Genomic DNA, 16,907 nt, shown 5'->3' with positions numbered 1-16,907 from the left:
TTTATGCCAATAGGATTCAGTTTGTTCTCCTTGCCACCAACATGCATGCAATTAATTAGCCCAGAGTTGCATCTCCAGCTTCTGTTTGAAATGCCGCTGATATAACATAACATTCATCCTTCAAAGCAGGACTTAAGATGGAACTAAGATGAAACAAATAATCTTCCAGGATCTCTAGTGATTTTATGAGTTAAATCTTGTTCCCATTGATCTTTATAGTAATAATGAGGGCTGTGGATACCTGGTGCTTTTTTTTTAAAAAAAAGCAGCTAACAACAATCAACATTTGGCACCAAGAAAAGCTGTACTCTGCAACTTGTATTAATTATGAAAATAAAGCAAATGCCAATTCATTCCTGAGCTGGGTTCAAGGTCCATGTATTAATTTCCAAAGGCCTGAACAGCTTAGGTCCAAGGTATCTTAGGGATCGCCTGTACCCTTATATCCCAGCTCGATCACTGAGATCATATGTAGGAGCGGCTCTGGTCGTTCCCCGAGCGGGCAAGGCTTATTTAACATCGATGTGAAATCGAGCTTTCATTGACATTGGCCCAGTTCTCTGGAATGCTCTGCCAACAGAGATTCAGCAGGCGCCTTCTGTTTTAACTTTTAAGCACCTGCTGGAAACTTTTCTGTTCCTCCAGAACTTATGCAGGCAATTAAGAAGATTTTTTTCACCTTTGTTCTTATTGTATTTTTAATATTTTTATTCTATGAGGTTTTTTAACGCATTGTAAACCGCTTTAATGTTTTCAATGAAACAGCAGTATACAAATATTTTTATAAATAAATAAATAAATAAATAAATCTATTTGCTTATTTTAAAGAATGCTGATGGTTTTGGGGAGAGAGTGCTGAGTACTAACTGCTTCCTGTGGAAACTCAGGAGGTACCTGTGAATCTACAGTAGCTGTGGCAGAAAAGTACAAAGGAGGAGCCGCTGACAGATTGTGTACTGTGCTGGAGTCTGGGAGCACTTCCAGGCTGTGAGCACTTTTTTGGGGCATGGGATTCAATCACATCCTGACAAATTCAGGTTGTGCAATGAAAATTCATCTGGTGCTTTTGCGTAACACCTTTCCCCCAAAATTAGACCCTTTGTGACAAGGAAAGTGATGTAAAGATGCATTGGAAAGTGTTGGATAACAATTAGAATGAATGCTCAATAAGCAGCTGATGTAGACTAACCTCCCCATAAACTTTGTGCAAACAATTCAGGATGAAAGCTCAATAAACAGGTTATTTGGAAGCAACCTTGGACAGGTCGTAGAGGATAAAGCTATCAGTGGCTATTAGTCTTGATCATTATATATTACCTCCAGTATCCCAGGCAATCTGCCTCTGAGTTCCAGTTGCCAGGGATCCCAAGTGGCAAGAGGGAGATTGTGCTCATGTTTTGCTTGCAGGCTTTCCATAGGCATCTGATTGGCCACTGTGAGAACAGGTTTGCGGGACTAGTTGGGCCTTTGGCCTGACCCAGCAGGGCTCCTCTTGTGTTCTTATAGCGGCCCACTCCGGAAAGAAACCCAAGGAAGTCACTCTGTGGGTAGCATGATGGATCCCACTGGAGAGAGAGGGGGCTGCAAATGGCAGGCCATGACGTGCACTAGCCTGTGTCTAAATGATCTGGTGCTTGATGCTTCATAGCAAACTGCCTATCTGTTCTCTGCAGAGCAGCTCAGCCGTCCTCTGAAATTAGTTCTGTATGAATACACCTCTATGGAAATCCAAGAGAGCGAACAAAGTGGTCCGATAGAGACCATTTGGGTAAAAATAAATGGAGAAACAAATAAAACCGATATGGTAGTAGGTGTCTACTACAGACCCCCTGGCCAAGAAGAGGTGGTAGACGAGGCCTTTCTCAAACAAATATCTGAAATCTCAAGGAGGCAATAAGTAGTAGTGATGGGGGACTTCAACTACCCGGATATCTGCTGGGAGACAAACTCTGCGAAGCACAAAGCCTCCAACAAATTCCTGATGGGCCTTGCTGATAATTTCCTCTTTCAAAAAGTAGAAGAAGGAACAAGGGGATCGGCAATCCTGGACCTGATCTTAACTAACATGGACAAATTGGTCACGGGAATTAAAGCGGTCGGTACCTTGGGGGAAAGTGACCACGTAATGCTGGAATTCGGGATTCTGGGGAAAGCCAAACAAGAATATAGTCAAACATGGACCTTGGATTTCAGGAAAGCCGATTTTAGCAAGCTCAGGGAAATGATGGGTACGATCCCGTGGCTAGATAGACTAAAGAAAAAAGGAGCCCAAGAAGCGTGGGAGTTCAAGAAGAACGTAATACAAAAAGCGCAATCGCAAACAATTCCAAAGAGGAAGAAAAATGGAAGACATCAGAAAAAGCCAATGTGGCTACACGGAAGACTGGTGGAGGAAGTAAAAGTAAAAAAGAGCATGTATAAAGAATGGAAGGATGGATGCATCACCAAGGAAGAGTACCGACGAGCGGCTCGGGCTTGCAGGAATAGCGTAAGGAAAGCTAAAACCCAGAATGAGATGAGGCTGGCGAGGGAAGCGAGGAACAACAAAAAGGGGTTTTTCATATATGTTCGAAGCAAGAGAAAGACCAAGCAAACGGTGGGACTGCTGCTCAGTGAGGATGGCAAAATGTTGACAGATAACGAGGAAAAAGCAGAACTGCTCAACACCTATTTTGCCTCCGTTTTCTCCCAAAAAGGGAACAGTGTGCAACCTTGCATCAGTAGCAATCTCAGTAAGGGGTCGGGACTGTAGTTCGAGATTGATAAGGAGACAATCAGGAAATACCTAGTTAACCTAAATGAGTTCAAATCTCCAGGGCCTGATGAACTGCATCCCAGAGTATTGAAGGAACTTGCGGATGTACTCTCGGAACCTCTTGCCATCATCTTTGAGAAATCATGGAGAACGGGAGAGGTGCCGGAGGATTGGAGACGGGCAAACGTCGTCCCGCTGTTTAAAAAGGGTAAAAAAGAAGATCCGGGGAATTACAGGCCGGTCAGTCTGACTTCAATACCGGGAAAGATATTAGAATGGATAATAAAAGAGTCCATTGGCAACTATCTAGATGACAATGCTGTGATTAGAAGGAGCCAGCATGGGTTTGTCAAGAAAAAATCCTGTCAAACTAATCTCATCTCTTTTTTTGATCGGGTCACTAGCTTAGTAGATGGTGGAAATGCTGTAGATGTCATCTATCTAGATTTCAGCAAGGCGTTTGACAAAGTCTCCCACGACCTTTTGATTAGCAAACTAGTCAAATGCGGACTACATGGAAATACTGTCAGGTGGATTCACAACTGGTTGGAAAACCGTACTCAAAGAGTGGTCGTCGGTGGCTCTGCTTCGGACTGGAAGGAGGTCTCGAGTGGAGTGCCACAGGGTTCTGTCCTGAGGCCGATACTCTTCAACATTTTTATCAATGACTTAGATGATGGGGTAGAGGGAAGCCTTATGAAGTTTGCGGATGATACGAAACTGGGAGGGATAGCTAACACAATGGAAGACAGGAATAAAATCCAAAGGGACCTGGATAGACTAGAAAATTGGGCTGAAATTAATAAAATGACATTCAATAAAGACAAATGCAGGATTCTGCATTTAGGCCACAAAAACAAAATGCACGGGTACGGGATGGGAAATACCCAGCTTAGCGGTAGTGCGTGTGAGAAGGACCTTGGAATTGTAGTGGATCGCAAGTTGAACATGACCCAGCAGTGTGATGCTGCGGCAAAAAAGGCAAATGCGGTTTTGGGCTGCATAAACAGAGCTATAGTTTCCAGGTCGAGAGAAGTAATAGTCCCACTATATTCTGCATTGGTCAGGCCTCATCTGGAATACTGCGTTCAGTTCTGGGCGCCTCATTTTAAGAAAGATATAGACAAGTTAGAGCGGGTTCAGAAGAGGGCGACAAGGATGATAGCCGGTATGGAGAACAAGTCTTATGAGGAAAGGTTGAAGGAACTTGGCATGTTCAGTCTGGTGAAGAGAAGGCTGAGGGGTGACATGATTGCACTCTTTAAGTACCTGAAGGGCTGTCACATAGAGGAGGGTACAGATTTGTTCTCTGCTGCCCCAGAGGGTAGGACTAGGTCTAATGGTTTTAAGTTGCAGGAGCATAGATTCAGATTGGACATTAGAAGGAACTTCTTGACAGTAAGGGCAGTTCGGCAATGGAACCAACTGCATAGGGAGGTGGTGGGATCCCCTTCGCTGGATGTCTTCAAGCAGAGGCTGGACAGCTATCTGCGGGAGATGCTCTAGCTGTGGATTTCCTGCTGTGAGCAGGGGGTTGGACTCGATGCCTACAAGGCCCCTTCCAATTCTATGATTCTATGAATGTGCTGCCACTGAGCTTTTTGGGCCCTGCCCATTTAAAGCTCCCCCTCCCAAAACTGGGACTGTCTCATGATGGAGAGGAAATAAGACAGCCCTGACATTTGCTGCTGCCTCTTCCTTTGTTGGAAAAACAACAAAAATCAAGTTCTACATAGACATAATAAGATTCAAAAAATATGAAAATAAATACTAGAAAATATAAAGAAAGCTGGTAGTCGACAGAATGCGCAAAGAAGCCCAATTTCAAATGCACAGGCACTTTAGTAACAGAGTGTGCTGTAAAATGTTGACTCAAAAAACAAAATATACACATACCACACAATGTACGAATAAAATGCAGAGATGTACAATTACAGAAACAGGAAAATTACAAAGATAAAACGCACAACAAAAGTCAAATAATATGCCAAATAATATGCTAGATGCGTTTCAACTTAGTTTAAGTCTTCATCAGTGGCATCTGTTTGGAGAGCTTCTCTTTGTGCGTTGATTCAATTTGTACAATACTTAAAAATATAAAACACAAAATATAAAATGCTTTTATTAACCTAAAAAAGTATACAATTTTTTAAAAAAACTAAATGCTAATTAAAAAAAAAAGGCTTAGCAGGTGAACTATGTTGCTGCTACAGATATGTGAGAGTTACAAGACAATACTTCTGTAAGGCAGCATAATATAAGGTTGTGTAAACATAGCTGCTAAGAATTATATTCCAATTCAAACAGAAGTTTGAAAAGAACAAGAATTTATCACAATTATCAATAAAAATATAAACTCACCCAATAATAATAATAATAATAATTTCTTGCTTGTATACAACATGCATATGCAATTTAAGGTCCATGCTCAAAAATAGGCTGGTTAATATTTTTATATATATTATAATATAAAATATATTATGTATCCTTTCTCTAGACCAGCAAGCCTTGCCCTGTCTCTTCTCTTCATTGGGACACCTAATCTTTCTTTCTGTCTCTCTCTCTTTCCTAAGAGCCTCCCATCTCCATTGTGGGAAACACAGGAGTACCAGAGCACCACTCCCTGGCAGCTGGAGAAGCTCTGGTCTTGGCTTGCAACGTGTCTTTGCCTAGTGCTACTGTGCGCTGGCTGTGGAATGGGGAGGAGCTAGGATCCAGCAAACGTATTCACATTGAAGGCCATGGAAGACACCGCCAACTCACTATCCTTGGAGCCAAACCTGAAGACTCAGGCTCCTATGTGTGTGATGTAGGCACTGACCGGATGGTGGCCACAGTGAAAGTGGCAGGTGAGGCCACCTGAGAGAGAGAGAACTGGCAAGCTGGGGCTGGGGTTGAAAATAGAAGGCATAGTGGGGGAGACAGCTCAGAAACATTGCTTAGCCAATTCCTTGTTTGCTGGAGGGTGAGCTCAAGAGCTGGTGTCATGCAGTGGCTTAGACTAGAGTGAGACAGACAGGAAGTCAGGCATGATGAGTTCTGAGCTGGACTTAAGGGAACCATGATCTACAACCCTCTGAGCTGCAGTATGGTGATAATAGCCATCTTATAGGGTTTGTCATAAGGATCACTGAGATAAAGTCTGTGAAGCATTGGGGGCACTTTGAAGTAAAACTGCTATTCATTTTTATTATTAAAAACATACGTATCAGCAGGATTTGCTGGATGCTGCAGATGAAGGAACTGGAGTGTGTCTTGGTCACTCCTGCTCCAAAGCTGCCCCAAGACATTTTGCTGCCTGAGACAGAGCAGCAGGTGCTGCTCCCTCCCTCCACCCGCAAAAGCCAGAGAGTGTAGTATTCAAGGCCAGCCAAGTTATTTTGGCAGATGAGTTAGAAACCCATAAGCACTTCTTCTATGCCCTGGCAGTATAAAATAATAATAATACAGCTGCCTCAGTCTGCCCATAAGTTGTGCTGGCCCTGGCTGGCTTCATTGCTGTATGCCAGGGGTCACCAAAATTTTGGGGTCCATGGGCAGACTTGAAAACCAGAAAAACTGTTGTGGGCACCACACACACCACAGCCAAGCACACACTACAAACTGTTCTGTCGGCTACATTAGTTTCTTTCAAGCCTAATTTTAGTTTGGGGGGGCATCAGGGAAGGCCTCTGGGGGTGCATGTGTGCTCTTGGGCACCACATTGGCAACCTCTGCTTTATGGGCAACATTTGAGGGCTTAGTCTGGAGAGCTATAGCTGTGCTCCCATCTTCAGGCCCAGAAGAAATTAGCAGTGGAATGGGGGCAGGCGACAAGTGAAGGGGGCAGGGTGCTTCTCTGTCTCCACTCTGCTGGTGAGGGGGTTAAATATAACTTCAGCAGACTGCCAGGCGCCACTCTTCTGCACTTTCTGCCAACAATTGCTGCCCTTCTGGAAAGCAAGGGAGGCCTTATCGCTTGGAGGTTTTAAAAAAAAAGTGTGAGGGAGGAGGGAGTTGGCAGGGGCTTCCCCTTCCAAGACAGGCACTTTGAGGAGAGGCAGGGCACTATCCCAGCAGCCTCTGCCAAGAAGGTGAGGTGCCAGCAGGCAGGAGCAGTGGCTTTTCTAGCCTCTGGGACTGGGCGTTGTGCCTTTTTTGGGAGAGAGGTGGAAGTCAAAGGGCAAGTGCAGGGCACGAGGACAGCAGGAGGAGACGTTTCTAGAGTGGCTGTGGATTCCCTCTTGAGGCAAACACTCAGTTCTGTTCATTATAGCACCCCCTGCTGGAGCAGTTCAGGGCTTTCCCCACTATCACACCATCAAGGTAGTCCAAGTTTTTACCAAAGGCAGTGGAATTTTGCAACCTGTATTCAGCATGTAAATGAAGTAAATTTGCTGATATGCATTTGTTCTGCATAATTTATTTTGTTTCTTGAAGTGAACTGGAGTCAGAAGGGGGTAACAGTGGAGTCTTGCTACTGACCATTTAATCCTAGTCAGTCTCCCACTGGCTTATTTGTTACTTGGCATTGCCTATGTACTCACAACTCTGTCAAGAAAAAAGTCAAAACTTGGTTTATTACATTTATTTATAAAATGAAAGCTGAAGATACTGTTTTGCATCAAATACAAAATTACATACAGAAGATGGCCTAAACATTTTTTTACTCCTGAGGCAGAAAATCCAAACTGGACTCTCCAGTGATGATGTTGATTTGAGAGGGTTGACTTTTTTGTCTAAGATCTCTTTTGCAAACAAAATGCCCCACCTGCTGCTGTCTAGAAATGCTGAATGTGTGCCAAGCAATCTGCATTCTGTACCAGAAAGATACCACAAAATAACTGCTCCATTAGAAAATATGTTGGGGTTGTAGTTTAAATAAAGCTTTTTTACAGTTGAAAAAAAAATCACCTCGACAATTTCCTGCCCTTTAATGGCAGACCAAGATCTGCTCCTTTCCTTAGCCTGCCTGCTTTGCAGTGGGGCTGGCTCTGCTTTCATAGGACAACAAAATGTGTCCAGTCTTGCTTAACAGGGAGTCTCCTTTCTCTTATCAGCACCCCCTGTGCACATTGTGAATAAGAATGATGCCCAGGTATCTTTGGAAGTCCAGGAAGGGGAGAACCTGACACTAGTTGCCCGGCTCTCCCAAGAGAAGGCTTCTGTCCAGTGGATGAAGAATATGCACCCCCTTTACCCTGGGCCACGTGTGGTTGTGAGCAGTGAGGGAGCAGTGCGCAGCCTCACCATCAGGCAAGCTGAGCCAGGTGACAGCGGCATCTATAGCTGTGACACTGGAGACGATGAAGTGCATTTCAAAACTTATGTGCAAGGTAAGAAGGGCCCACCAATCCCCCTTCCAGGCCAGCTCTAGATTCAAATAGGGAGATGGGAGTGAGGAGACGCTTCTAGCACCAGGCTCCTTCTCCCCCTCCTGCTTGCATTCCTGGAAGCTTATGGCAGCCATTTTGGCATCTCTGCTTTGTGACATTTGTAGGTGCGGGTGGCTATGGAGCGAGGGCACAGGGAGAGGGGCCTCAAAAAAGTGGGGAGGGCTCATGAGGCACTGTGACAGAAGGAGCATGTGTATGGTGCTAGGAGTTGTAGGGTAGTCCAATGGGCAGCCTGTGAATTATCTGCCCACAATGCTCTCCTTGGGGGTTTCTACTGCCTCATGGTGGTGTGCCGCAAGGAGGACCCTCATGGTCTGATGGAGACTTGTACATTTTGTGTTCCCGAGTGGCAAGGGAGAGTTTGGGTTAAATCCAAAGAACAACTGATGGGAAAGGTCAGAAGGAGAGTTAGCCGGTCCAAGAGATGAGATGTAAGGTGGAAATGCAAAGGAACCGCTAGGCTAAGTTTTTCTGATGTAAGGTGGAGGTCAGAGACTCACTTGAACATCCTCCACCTTCCTTCAACACTAGATCTCAGGGATATCCAAAGAAGCTGAATGTTGGAAGATTCAGGACAGACAAAAGGAAGTATTTCTTCACACAGTGCTTGGTTAAACTATGGAATTCGCTCCCACAAGAAGTAGTGATGGCCACCAACCTGGGTGGCTTTAACAGAGGATTAGACAAATTTATGGAGGATAAGGTTATCAATGAAGCCACTATGGAGGATAAGGTCATCAATGGTGTCTATGTTCTACCTCTACTGTTAGAGGCAGCATGCCTCTGAATGCCAGCTGCTGGGAAGCATGTGGGGAAAGGGTTGTTACGTTCAGGTCCTGCTTTCAGTCTTCCCCTGGGCATCTGGTTGGCCTGATCTAGCAGGGCTCTTCTGATATTCCTTCCTCACATGGCGACATTCTCCCTCTATCTTCCTCTGCCAGAGGCCCCAGTGCTGTTTGTGCCAAAGCTGGAGCATCCAGAGAAGGTGCTGGTGCTGGAGGGGGGCAGTGCAGTGCTTTCGGCCATTGTCTCCAAGGAGCCGGCTGTGGTGAGCTGGGAAGGACCCCGAGGCACCTTGTTGGCACGCGAGCACTGCCAGCTGCGCAGAGAGGGCCGGGTACACAGCCTTCTGCTGAACAATGTGGGCAAAGCTGATGCCGGCGAGTACATATGTCACTCCCATCATGACCAGCTGCGTTTTGAGCTTAGTGTCAAAGGTAAGAGGTCTGTGCTGGGAAAACATGGGGGGGTGATCTACTGGCTGTACTTCTGGGGTCTGTGGGATGGACTGAACAAAAAGGATACAGTCTGATCAGAATGGGTTGCTAGACTCAAAATGGAGTAAGGTCACTCTGTCTTTAACTTAATGCAGCTTTGGCCACCCGGTGCCCCCCAGATGTTTTCATAGACCCATAGAATAGTAGAGTTGGAAGGGGCCTATAAGGCCATCAAGTCCAATCCCCTGCTCCATGCAACTTAAAGCACCCCCGACAGGTGGCTGTCCAGCTGCCTCTTGAAAGCCTCCATTGTTAGAGAGCCCACCACCTCCCTAGGTAATTGGTTTCATTGTTGTACTGCTCTAACAGTTAGGAAGGTTTTCCTGATGTTTAGCCGAAATCTAGCTTCCTGTAACTTGAGCCCATTATTGAGTATGCTGACAGGCTGATGGGAGCTGTAGTCCAAAACTTCTGGAAGGTCCCAGGTTGGACAAGGTTGATTTGATGGTTCTGTTAAAAGGTGAATTTTGGCAGGTGTGGCTGCTTCTGCCACACTGGGATAAGCCAGATTGGCTGAAATGCTCCCTTCTACACAATAGTTGGAGGAATATGCCTCACCAATCTCTCCAAATGAGTCAATATCTACAGTATGTAACTATCAATTAATGCACTTCGCTCTTACTGGGTACAGCAGCCCTCTCCAACCGGATGTCTTCCAGATGTTTTGCGGTGCAACTTCCATGGTGGCTGGGGCTAATGGGAGTTGTAGTCCAAAACATCTGGAGGACACCAGGATGGAGAAGGCGAGACTATAGTGACTGCTAGTCTAGTCTTATTCCCAGTCTGACTGGCTTTCTTTATAAGGGAGTAGCATTAACACACAGGAAGCAAACGGAACAGTGAGCCTCTGCCTGACTCTTTTATCCCCAAAGCTGTGGTGTGTTGGTCATGGCATGCTACACCATCTAGAAAACAGGTAGTGAAGAGGTGAAGGGTCAGTGGGAGAGAAGTGCAGGTGGAGCAGAAGTGTTGCTTGCTGTTATCTATTTGGTAGCTCCTGGTACAGAGAAGGCAAACCTTTGGCTAGTTTAAGAAGCAACCTGTTTCTTTTCAGCACTGGGAACCAACATCAGCTATTAGGAGTGATAGCTAAATGAATCCTCTATCCCTAGAGGCAATATGACCCTAATTCCCAGATGCTTGGAGCAAACAATGGGATGATTCTCATTGCCATGCTCCCACATGTAAAGTTCCAGAGGCATCTGTCTGACCACTGAATGCAGAATGTGAAGTGGGAAGGGTCTTTGGTGTGATCCAACCAGACAGGTCATGGTTTATGGCAATAAACAGCAATCAAAGTTCCAGCACAGAGTCCTCTTCTACAAGCACATGTCCCTTCTTTGGATCCCCCCCTTTGATCCCCTAGTCTGGGTTTACACCATAGTAATTGTGGAGTTGATTTTGTTTGAAGGGGGCACAAGCTTAGGGGTAGAGCACAAGCTTCACATGTGTAGGATCCTTGACTCGATCTTTGGGGTCTCTAGTTGAAGGGATCCCAGGTTGCAGGGCCAGTAAAGACCTTTTGCATGAGATTTTGGTTTGCTAAGCAGAGTAGGCAGTATTGGACTAGATGGACCAATGGTCTGACTCAGGATAAGTAAGGCAACTTCATATAGACAGGATTCCCCCCCCCACGCTCTTTTGAAAGCAGCTCGCACTTCTCTGCCTTGTTATATTTATACAAGATTTTCTGTTTCTCGGTTCAGCAACTGGCAGTTTTGGCTTAGTGCATTGCTTGGAACAGTTCAGCCCTATTGTTGTGAAGAGTGTAAAGCAGGTAGCCTAGTTCCCTGTGCTCAACTTCTGTGACTGGCATAAATAATGTACATTTGCATGTGTGCCTCATTTATCCAGCCGCTTGGGGAAGTAAAGAGTGAGTGACGAGTGCTAGTGCAGAAGTCTTTCCTTCAGATTTTGGTGAAAGCTTTCCCTAGATCCTTTGGGTTTCTTTAGCAAATTCTGTCCTCAAACATGGATTTGTTTTCATGAAGGTTGGAAACTTAGAAAGGAAGCAGAACTGTGAGACGTAGGATTCTGCAAATGCTATGAGTTGCTGCATGGGCAGGATTTCCTGAGGTTGCCGGATGACTCCCTTCCATTAGTCTGTGCTGCTGTCAAGACATTCTCACCATACTTTGCTTTCCTCAGAGATGCCAGTGAAGTTTGTCCGGGGTCTCTCAGATGTATCAGCCCTGCAAGGGGAGACAGTGCTATTTTGGTGTGAGCTGTGCAAAACCAAAGGTGATGTGCTGTGGCTGAAGGATGGGAAGGAGCTGGAACCCAACGAGCACCTGAAGATCCAAGCAGAGGGGCGGGAACGTTCCTTGACCCTGAGCCGCCTGGGGCCTGAGGATGCTGGCGAATACTCATGTGAAAGCAAGGATGACAGCACCCTAGCTATCCTCACAGTCCAGGGTGAGTCCTTTGGGGAAGGGCATAGCTCAGTGGTGGAGCACATGCTTTACATGCAAAAGGTCCCAGGTTCAATCCCTGGCACCTCCAGATAGGACTGGGATTGGGACTCCTTTCTAAAATTGTGAAGAGCCGCTGCCAGTCAGTGTTGACAATACAGAGCTTGATGGACCAGTGGTCTGACTACGTATAAAGCAGTTTCCTATGTACCTAAGTCAGGAACTCCATGGTGTTAAGGGGAAGGACTGTAGTTCAACAGTGGAGCACATGCTTTGCATGCAAAAGGTCCCAGGTTCAATCCCCAGCATCTCCTGATAGGGATGGGAAAGAGTCCTTTCTGAAACTCTGGAAAACTGCTGCCAGTTAGACTGGATAGACGATTCTGAGTTAGAGGGACCAGCAGCCTGACTCAGTTATAAGGCAGCTTCCTACGTTCTTTCCTATGGAATTATGTGCTTGGTTCCAAGAATCCATGGCTATATTATTTTTGTGGGGGCTGAGGGTTGGGGATCCAGCACAGGGCAGCTGCTGTCTGTGCCCTGTTCTTCAAGAAGCCAAGCAGTGCTGGCTATGAAGAGGCACTCATGTAGGCACTGCCTAGGACCTTAAAAAGCCCCACAGAGATGCTAAGAGGATGGGAGCTGGGATACCTCTGCTGGGCTGCACCCAGACTGGCAGGATACTATGTAAGACTTCTGGGGTGGCCAGGAGGTTCCCAATATAGACCAGCCATCCCTGACTCTCAGCACTTTCTCCCCAGTCCCTAGGTTAGTGGAGATCATTTCTGAGCTCCACAACTTAACAGTGCTGGAAGGGGATGATGCCACCTTCAAGGTTGTGGTGTCTCCAGATGATGTGGCCCTGAAGTGGCAGGTGAATGGCCAAGATGTAGTGCCCAGTGAGCGGTTGACCACCACCAGGAATGGCCTGTGCCACACCCTTACCATACGGCAGTGTCGACTGAGTGATACCGGCATCGTCACTGTCCATGCAGAAGGCTTGTTGAGCTCGGCCAGGCTCAGCATACAAGGTAAGAAGAAAGGTGATGCTTAGGCGTATGGTTTTGGGATGGATCAAGGGAGCATCTAAGTAGCTGAGAAGTGGCTTATGTGTATTGGTAATAAGTAGGAGTTGGGACTCCAGAGTTTACCCGAGTATTCAAGAGGTAAGTCAGCCAGTACCAGGGATGCGTCTATTATGTGCACCAGCCTGATTCTGAATTAAGCATCAAGGAATTCCAAATTCTGTTATCTGAATAAAGTATACAAATTAAGATCAATTGCACATATTTGCTTATTTGGTATAAATCAGGCTGCTTTTTTAGGAATGTAGGGCAGATAACAGAAATTTTGTTGGAAGTTCTCTTTAGCTTTCCCTCTCTTCTCTATCCCCCGTCCCTCCGCCTTTGTCTTCTGAGATTTTGACCACCACTGCACAATTAAAAAACTCTGTCTAAGCCCTACAGGTTCTTTCACTTTTGTAAAATGAAAGCTGAGATTCTCAGGGTGCTGGATTCGGTAGCCAGTAACAAATTCTGTGCTGGTAAACATACCAAATGCACCTGGTCTTGGATGTGATGGTTAGAATGAATCCGTAGTTCTCTCCCAGTAGAGATGCAGGGGGCTTGGCCTGGAAAGCACCTGGGTAGGATACAAAGCTGCAAGTGCCCAACCTTTGAGCGTTTCTACCTGCAGAGGCTCAGGTGATATTTGTGCAGACTCTCCGTGACTTGGTGGCTGAGGAGGGGCAAGATGTGCGCTTGGAAGTGGAGCTGAGCTTGGAGAGTGCGGAGGTACAGTGGATGAAGCAAGGCATTCTGCTCCAACAGAACACTAAATACTCTATGGAGGCACATGGGTCCCAGCGGGCCCTCACTATCTACAACACTGAGCTTGCAGACAGAGGCACCTACCGTTGTGAGAGCCTGCATGACCGCACGCAAGCCAGGCTGATTATGGAGCGTAAGTGCCAACCTCTGGCTTCTTCTCCATCCTTATTTTGTCTCTCTGTTCTAGACTATAACTTCTGTACTGTCATTTAGTTCTGCATAGATCCTTGCATGCTGTTGTTATTAAATGTTGTAAGGGATAATCTTGCCACAGTGATCCATGCTCTGGTAACCTCCTGATTTGTTTACTGTAATGTGGAGCTGCCCTTGAAAATAACTCTGAAGCTTCTAAGGTGCACAATAGTGTAGAATGTGACTGCTAGAATTTTAACTGGCACAGCTAGATGGAATCATGTTACACAGATTCTGAAGGAGTTACCTTGGCTGCCTATTCACTTCTGAGCCCAGTTCAAGATGTTGGTGCTTACCTTTAATACCCTAAATGGTTTGAGACCCAAATACCGGAAGGAGCAGCTCTCATTTTGCCAACCTGCTGTGCCTCAAGATCTTCACAAGAGGCTCATCTCCGTGCATCTCTGTTGGAGAAAGCTTGTTTTGTATCAACAAGAGGAGAGCCTTCTCTGTGGTGTTGCCCCACCTTGGGAAAGCTCTCCCCATAAGAGTGAAACTGACGCCAACCTTATCAGCACTTTGGTGCCAGGTGAAACTTACGACCTCTCCAGACTGGTGGTTATTTTGTGTGTGGGTGTATTGTGCATCCTGTCATTGATGCAATAGTAATGTGTTAGTGGTGGGGTTACACTGGACTGTCCACATATCATGCTGCTTCCTTAGTTGTCTTACAATGATTCCCCAGTGTTATTGCCTGATTGCCATTTGGAGGGGCACTCTTGTGCTATAGGGCAACGGAAGCGGGACAAAAACAAACAGAACGTTGGCGGTATGAAAAGTTATAGCACTTCAGCAAGAAGTTATGGGACATGCAGTAACTGGAAGCAAAGCTGTGCGCCCACCCCACAATGTTTGCAGGCACAAAGGCACAAAGACAGTGGGATTGCATGTAACTGCCTTGACACCGTCGTGAGCACAAATAATCATGAGTGCATAATAAAAAGGACATCGGGAGGGGCCCTTATTTATTTGTTCAGACATTTTAAAATTGGTTACTGTTTTAGTTGGCTCTGCTTGTTTTTAGCTGCCTCTAGTTGTTTTATTATTATGATTGCCCTTTGTTGTGTGTGTGCTGTACTTTTGGCATAAGTTTTAGACAAAGGTGACCTAAAAATATTTTTAATAAACAAGTACTACGAGGAGTGAGACTCATTTGGAGGAGGGCAATCTCACAGTACAATATTAATTGACAATGTCTGCCTTGGGAAAGGGCTGGATACCACCTATGATTCCAAGCTGTCTGCCGCTATTCGTAGAGAGCAGGCCACTTTGCTGGCAAAAATAAAATAAAATAAATAAATAAGACTTTTGCATTCATTTCTTCCCCTTCCTTTTCTCACTTCAGCCCGAAGAGTGATGGTGAAGAAACCGCTGTCAGATGTGGAGACGTTTGAAAAGGAGACAGTGACATTTGAGCTTGCGCTCTCCCACACCAACGTAGCCGGGGTATGGACACGCGATGGGATCCGCGTGAAGCCAAGCGCCACCTGCCGAGTGAGCGCCACAGGGTGTGTGCACAGCCTGACACTGCTGGGAATCACACTAGATGACTCGGGGACTGTGGCCTTCACTGCCGACACCGTGCGAAGCAGCGCCCGCCTTACTGTCCGAGGTACTGAGGCAAGGCAGGGCAGGACATGCATAAAAGGCAAAGTTGTCTGTGTTGGATGAGGCCTACCTCATGCATTCAGCCGGGATGGGTGGGCAAGGGGAAACAGTGTTAAGGAGACACGGCTGGGGCTGATGTCTGGAATGGCCTCGAGGCGAAGGAAAGGCCTGTGCGTGCCTCTTCCTTCCTTTATATATGCAGCTATCTAGGGTTGGAAACCATTGTATCTTGGGGGCCCTGAGCTACTAAGTTGTGCCCTTGGGCCTGGTCTCTTCAGCAGTTGTGCAGAGCAGCAATACAATTCCCTCAACACCACTCTCCCTGGCACCGACACAGAAGTGCTTACTCACACAGAATGCTGCTTTTAATTGCTGTCCGCAAGTAGCAAAGCCAGTCTTTTGGCTGCAACTCCACCTGGCTGTGTTTTAGACCTGCGTCTCTCCTTTTCACATGTGTTGACCACACTAGTTCAGGGATGAGGAGTCATTGTCAGGGCTACGTTCCCTTCTGGGCAACCTTCTCTCTCTCTCTCTCTGTGTGTGTGTGTGTGTGTGTGTGTGTGTGTGTGTGTGTGTGTGTGTGTGTGTGTGTGTGTGTGTGAGAGAGAGAGAGAGAGAGAGAGAGAGAGAGAGATGTCAGTGGTAGGTGGAGCCAGGGATAAAAGTGGGGGAAGCAATCAATGTAAATTTTACCTTTGCACAGTAGGCTAGTTCCTACACACCCTCACATGCCCCTCTCTGTGCTCCATCCAGGTGAGCGAGAGGCATGATCAGAGGTCAAGGACACATTCCAGCCAGACAAGAGCACACGAGGAGGGTGGTGAAGCAGGGCCTGTGTGGGATGTGGCCTGGGGAGAGTCCCAAGGACCAGATAGAGAGGCCTGGAGGGCTGCATTAGGTTCCCCACCCCTGCATTAGCCCTGCAAGAAGCCCAAGCTGTCAGTACTGTGAGCTACTTGACAACTGACACGTCACTGGCACAAGATGTGGTGATGGCTCCTAACTCAGACAGCTTTACAAGGGGATGAAAGAAATTCATGGAGGGCTGCTAGTCATGACGGCTGTGTATTGCCTCCAACATCAGAGGCACCATGCCTCTGAATACCAGTCTCTGGGGAACAGCAGCAGGAGGAGATTCTTGCTCTCATGTCCTGCTTGTGGGCTTCCCGTGGTTGGCCACTGTGGGAGACAGGATGCTGGAGAAGATAAGCCTTTGGTCTGATCCATCAGGGCTCTTCCTGTACGTCCTTATGGACTAATGTCCAAAGCTCTTTTCCCCAAAGAGACGTGTCAAGTGTGAAGCAGCTAATAGCAGTGTCAGGTTGTGAGTAGTGAAGGTGAGAGGTAAGATAGCTGGGTGAGTGTGTCTTGGGTAGTGGGTTCAAGGAGTATCCTGGCTTGGCTAAGCTCAGTGTTTTGATGTCATTATTATTTTTTTCAATCTCCAAGTTGATGCATCT

The 16,907-nt window shown here is 46.4% G+C and overlaps 1 protein-coding gene across 5 annotated transcripts in view; it reads left to right on the top strand.

The window, feature by feature from the left end:
* OBSL1 (obscurin like cytoskeletal adaptor 1) overlaps nt 1-16,907 on the top strand; it is a 77,833-nt gene that overhangs the window by 48,040 nt on the left and 12,886 nt on the right. For all 5 annotated transcript variants that reach the window (XM_061609411.1, XM_061609413.1, XM_061609410.1 and 2 more), the window contains 7 exons: nt 5,329-5,604; nt 7,795-8,070; nt 9,072-9,347; nt 11,556-11,822; nt 12,580-12,849; nt 13,514-13,780; nt 15,185-15,451. In XM_061609411.1, coding sequence (XP_061465395.1) covers nt 5,329-5,604; nt 7,795-8,070; nt 9,072-9,347; nt 11,556-11,822; nt 12,580-12,849; nt 13,514-13,780; nt 15,185-15,451 — 1,899 coding nt within the window. The remainder of the gene's footprint in view (nt 1-5,328; nt 5,605-7,794; nt 8,071-9,071; nt 9,348-11,555; nt 11,823-12,579; nt 12,850-13,513; nt 13,781-15,184; nt 15,452-16,907) is intronic.

Source organism: Rhineura floridana, chromosome 2 (assembly GCF_030035675.1).
Source record: "Rhineura floridana isolate rRhiFlo1 chromosome 2, rRhiFlo1.hap2, whole genome shotgun sequence".
In the NCBI taxonomy this organism is placed as follows: Eukaryota; Metazoa; Chordata; class Lepidosauria; order Squamata; family Rhineuridae; genus Rhineura; species Rhineura floridana.
Note: the sequence above shows the minus strand (reverse complement) of the source record. Positions and strands in the feature narration are given on the sequence as shown.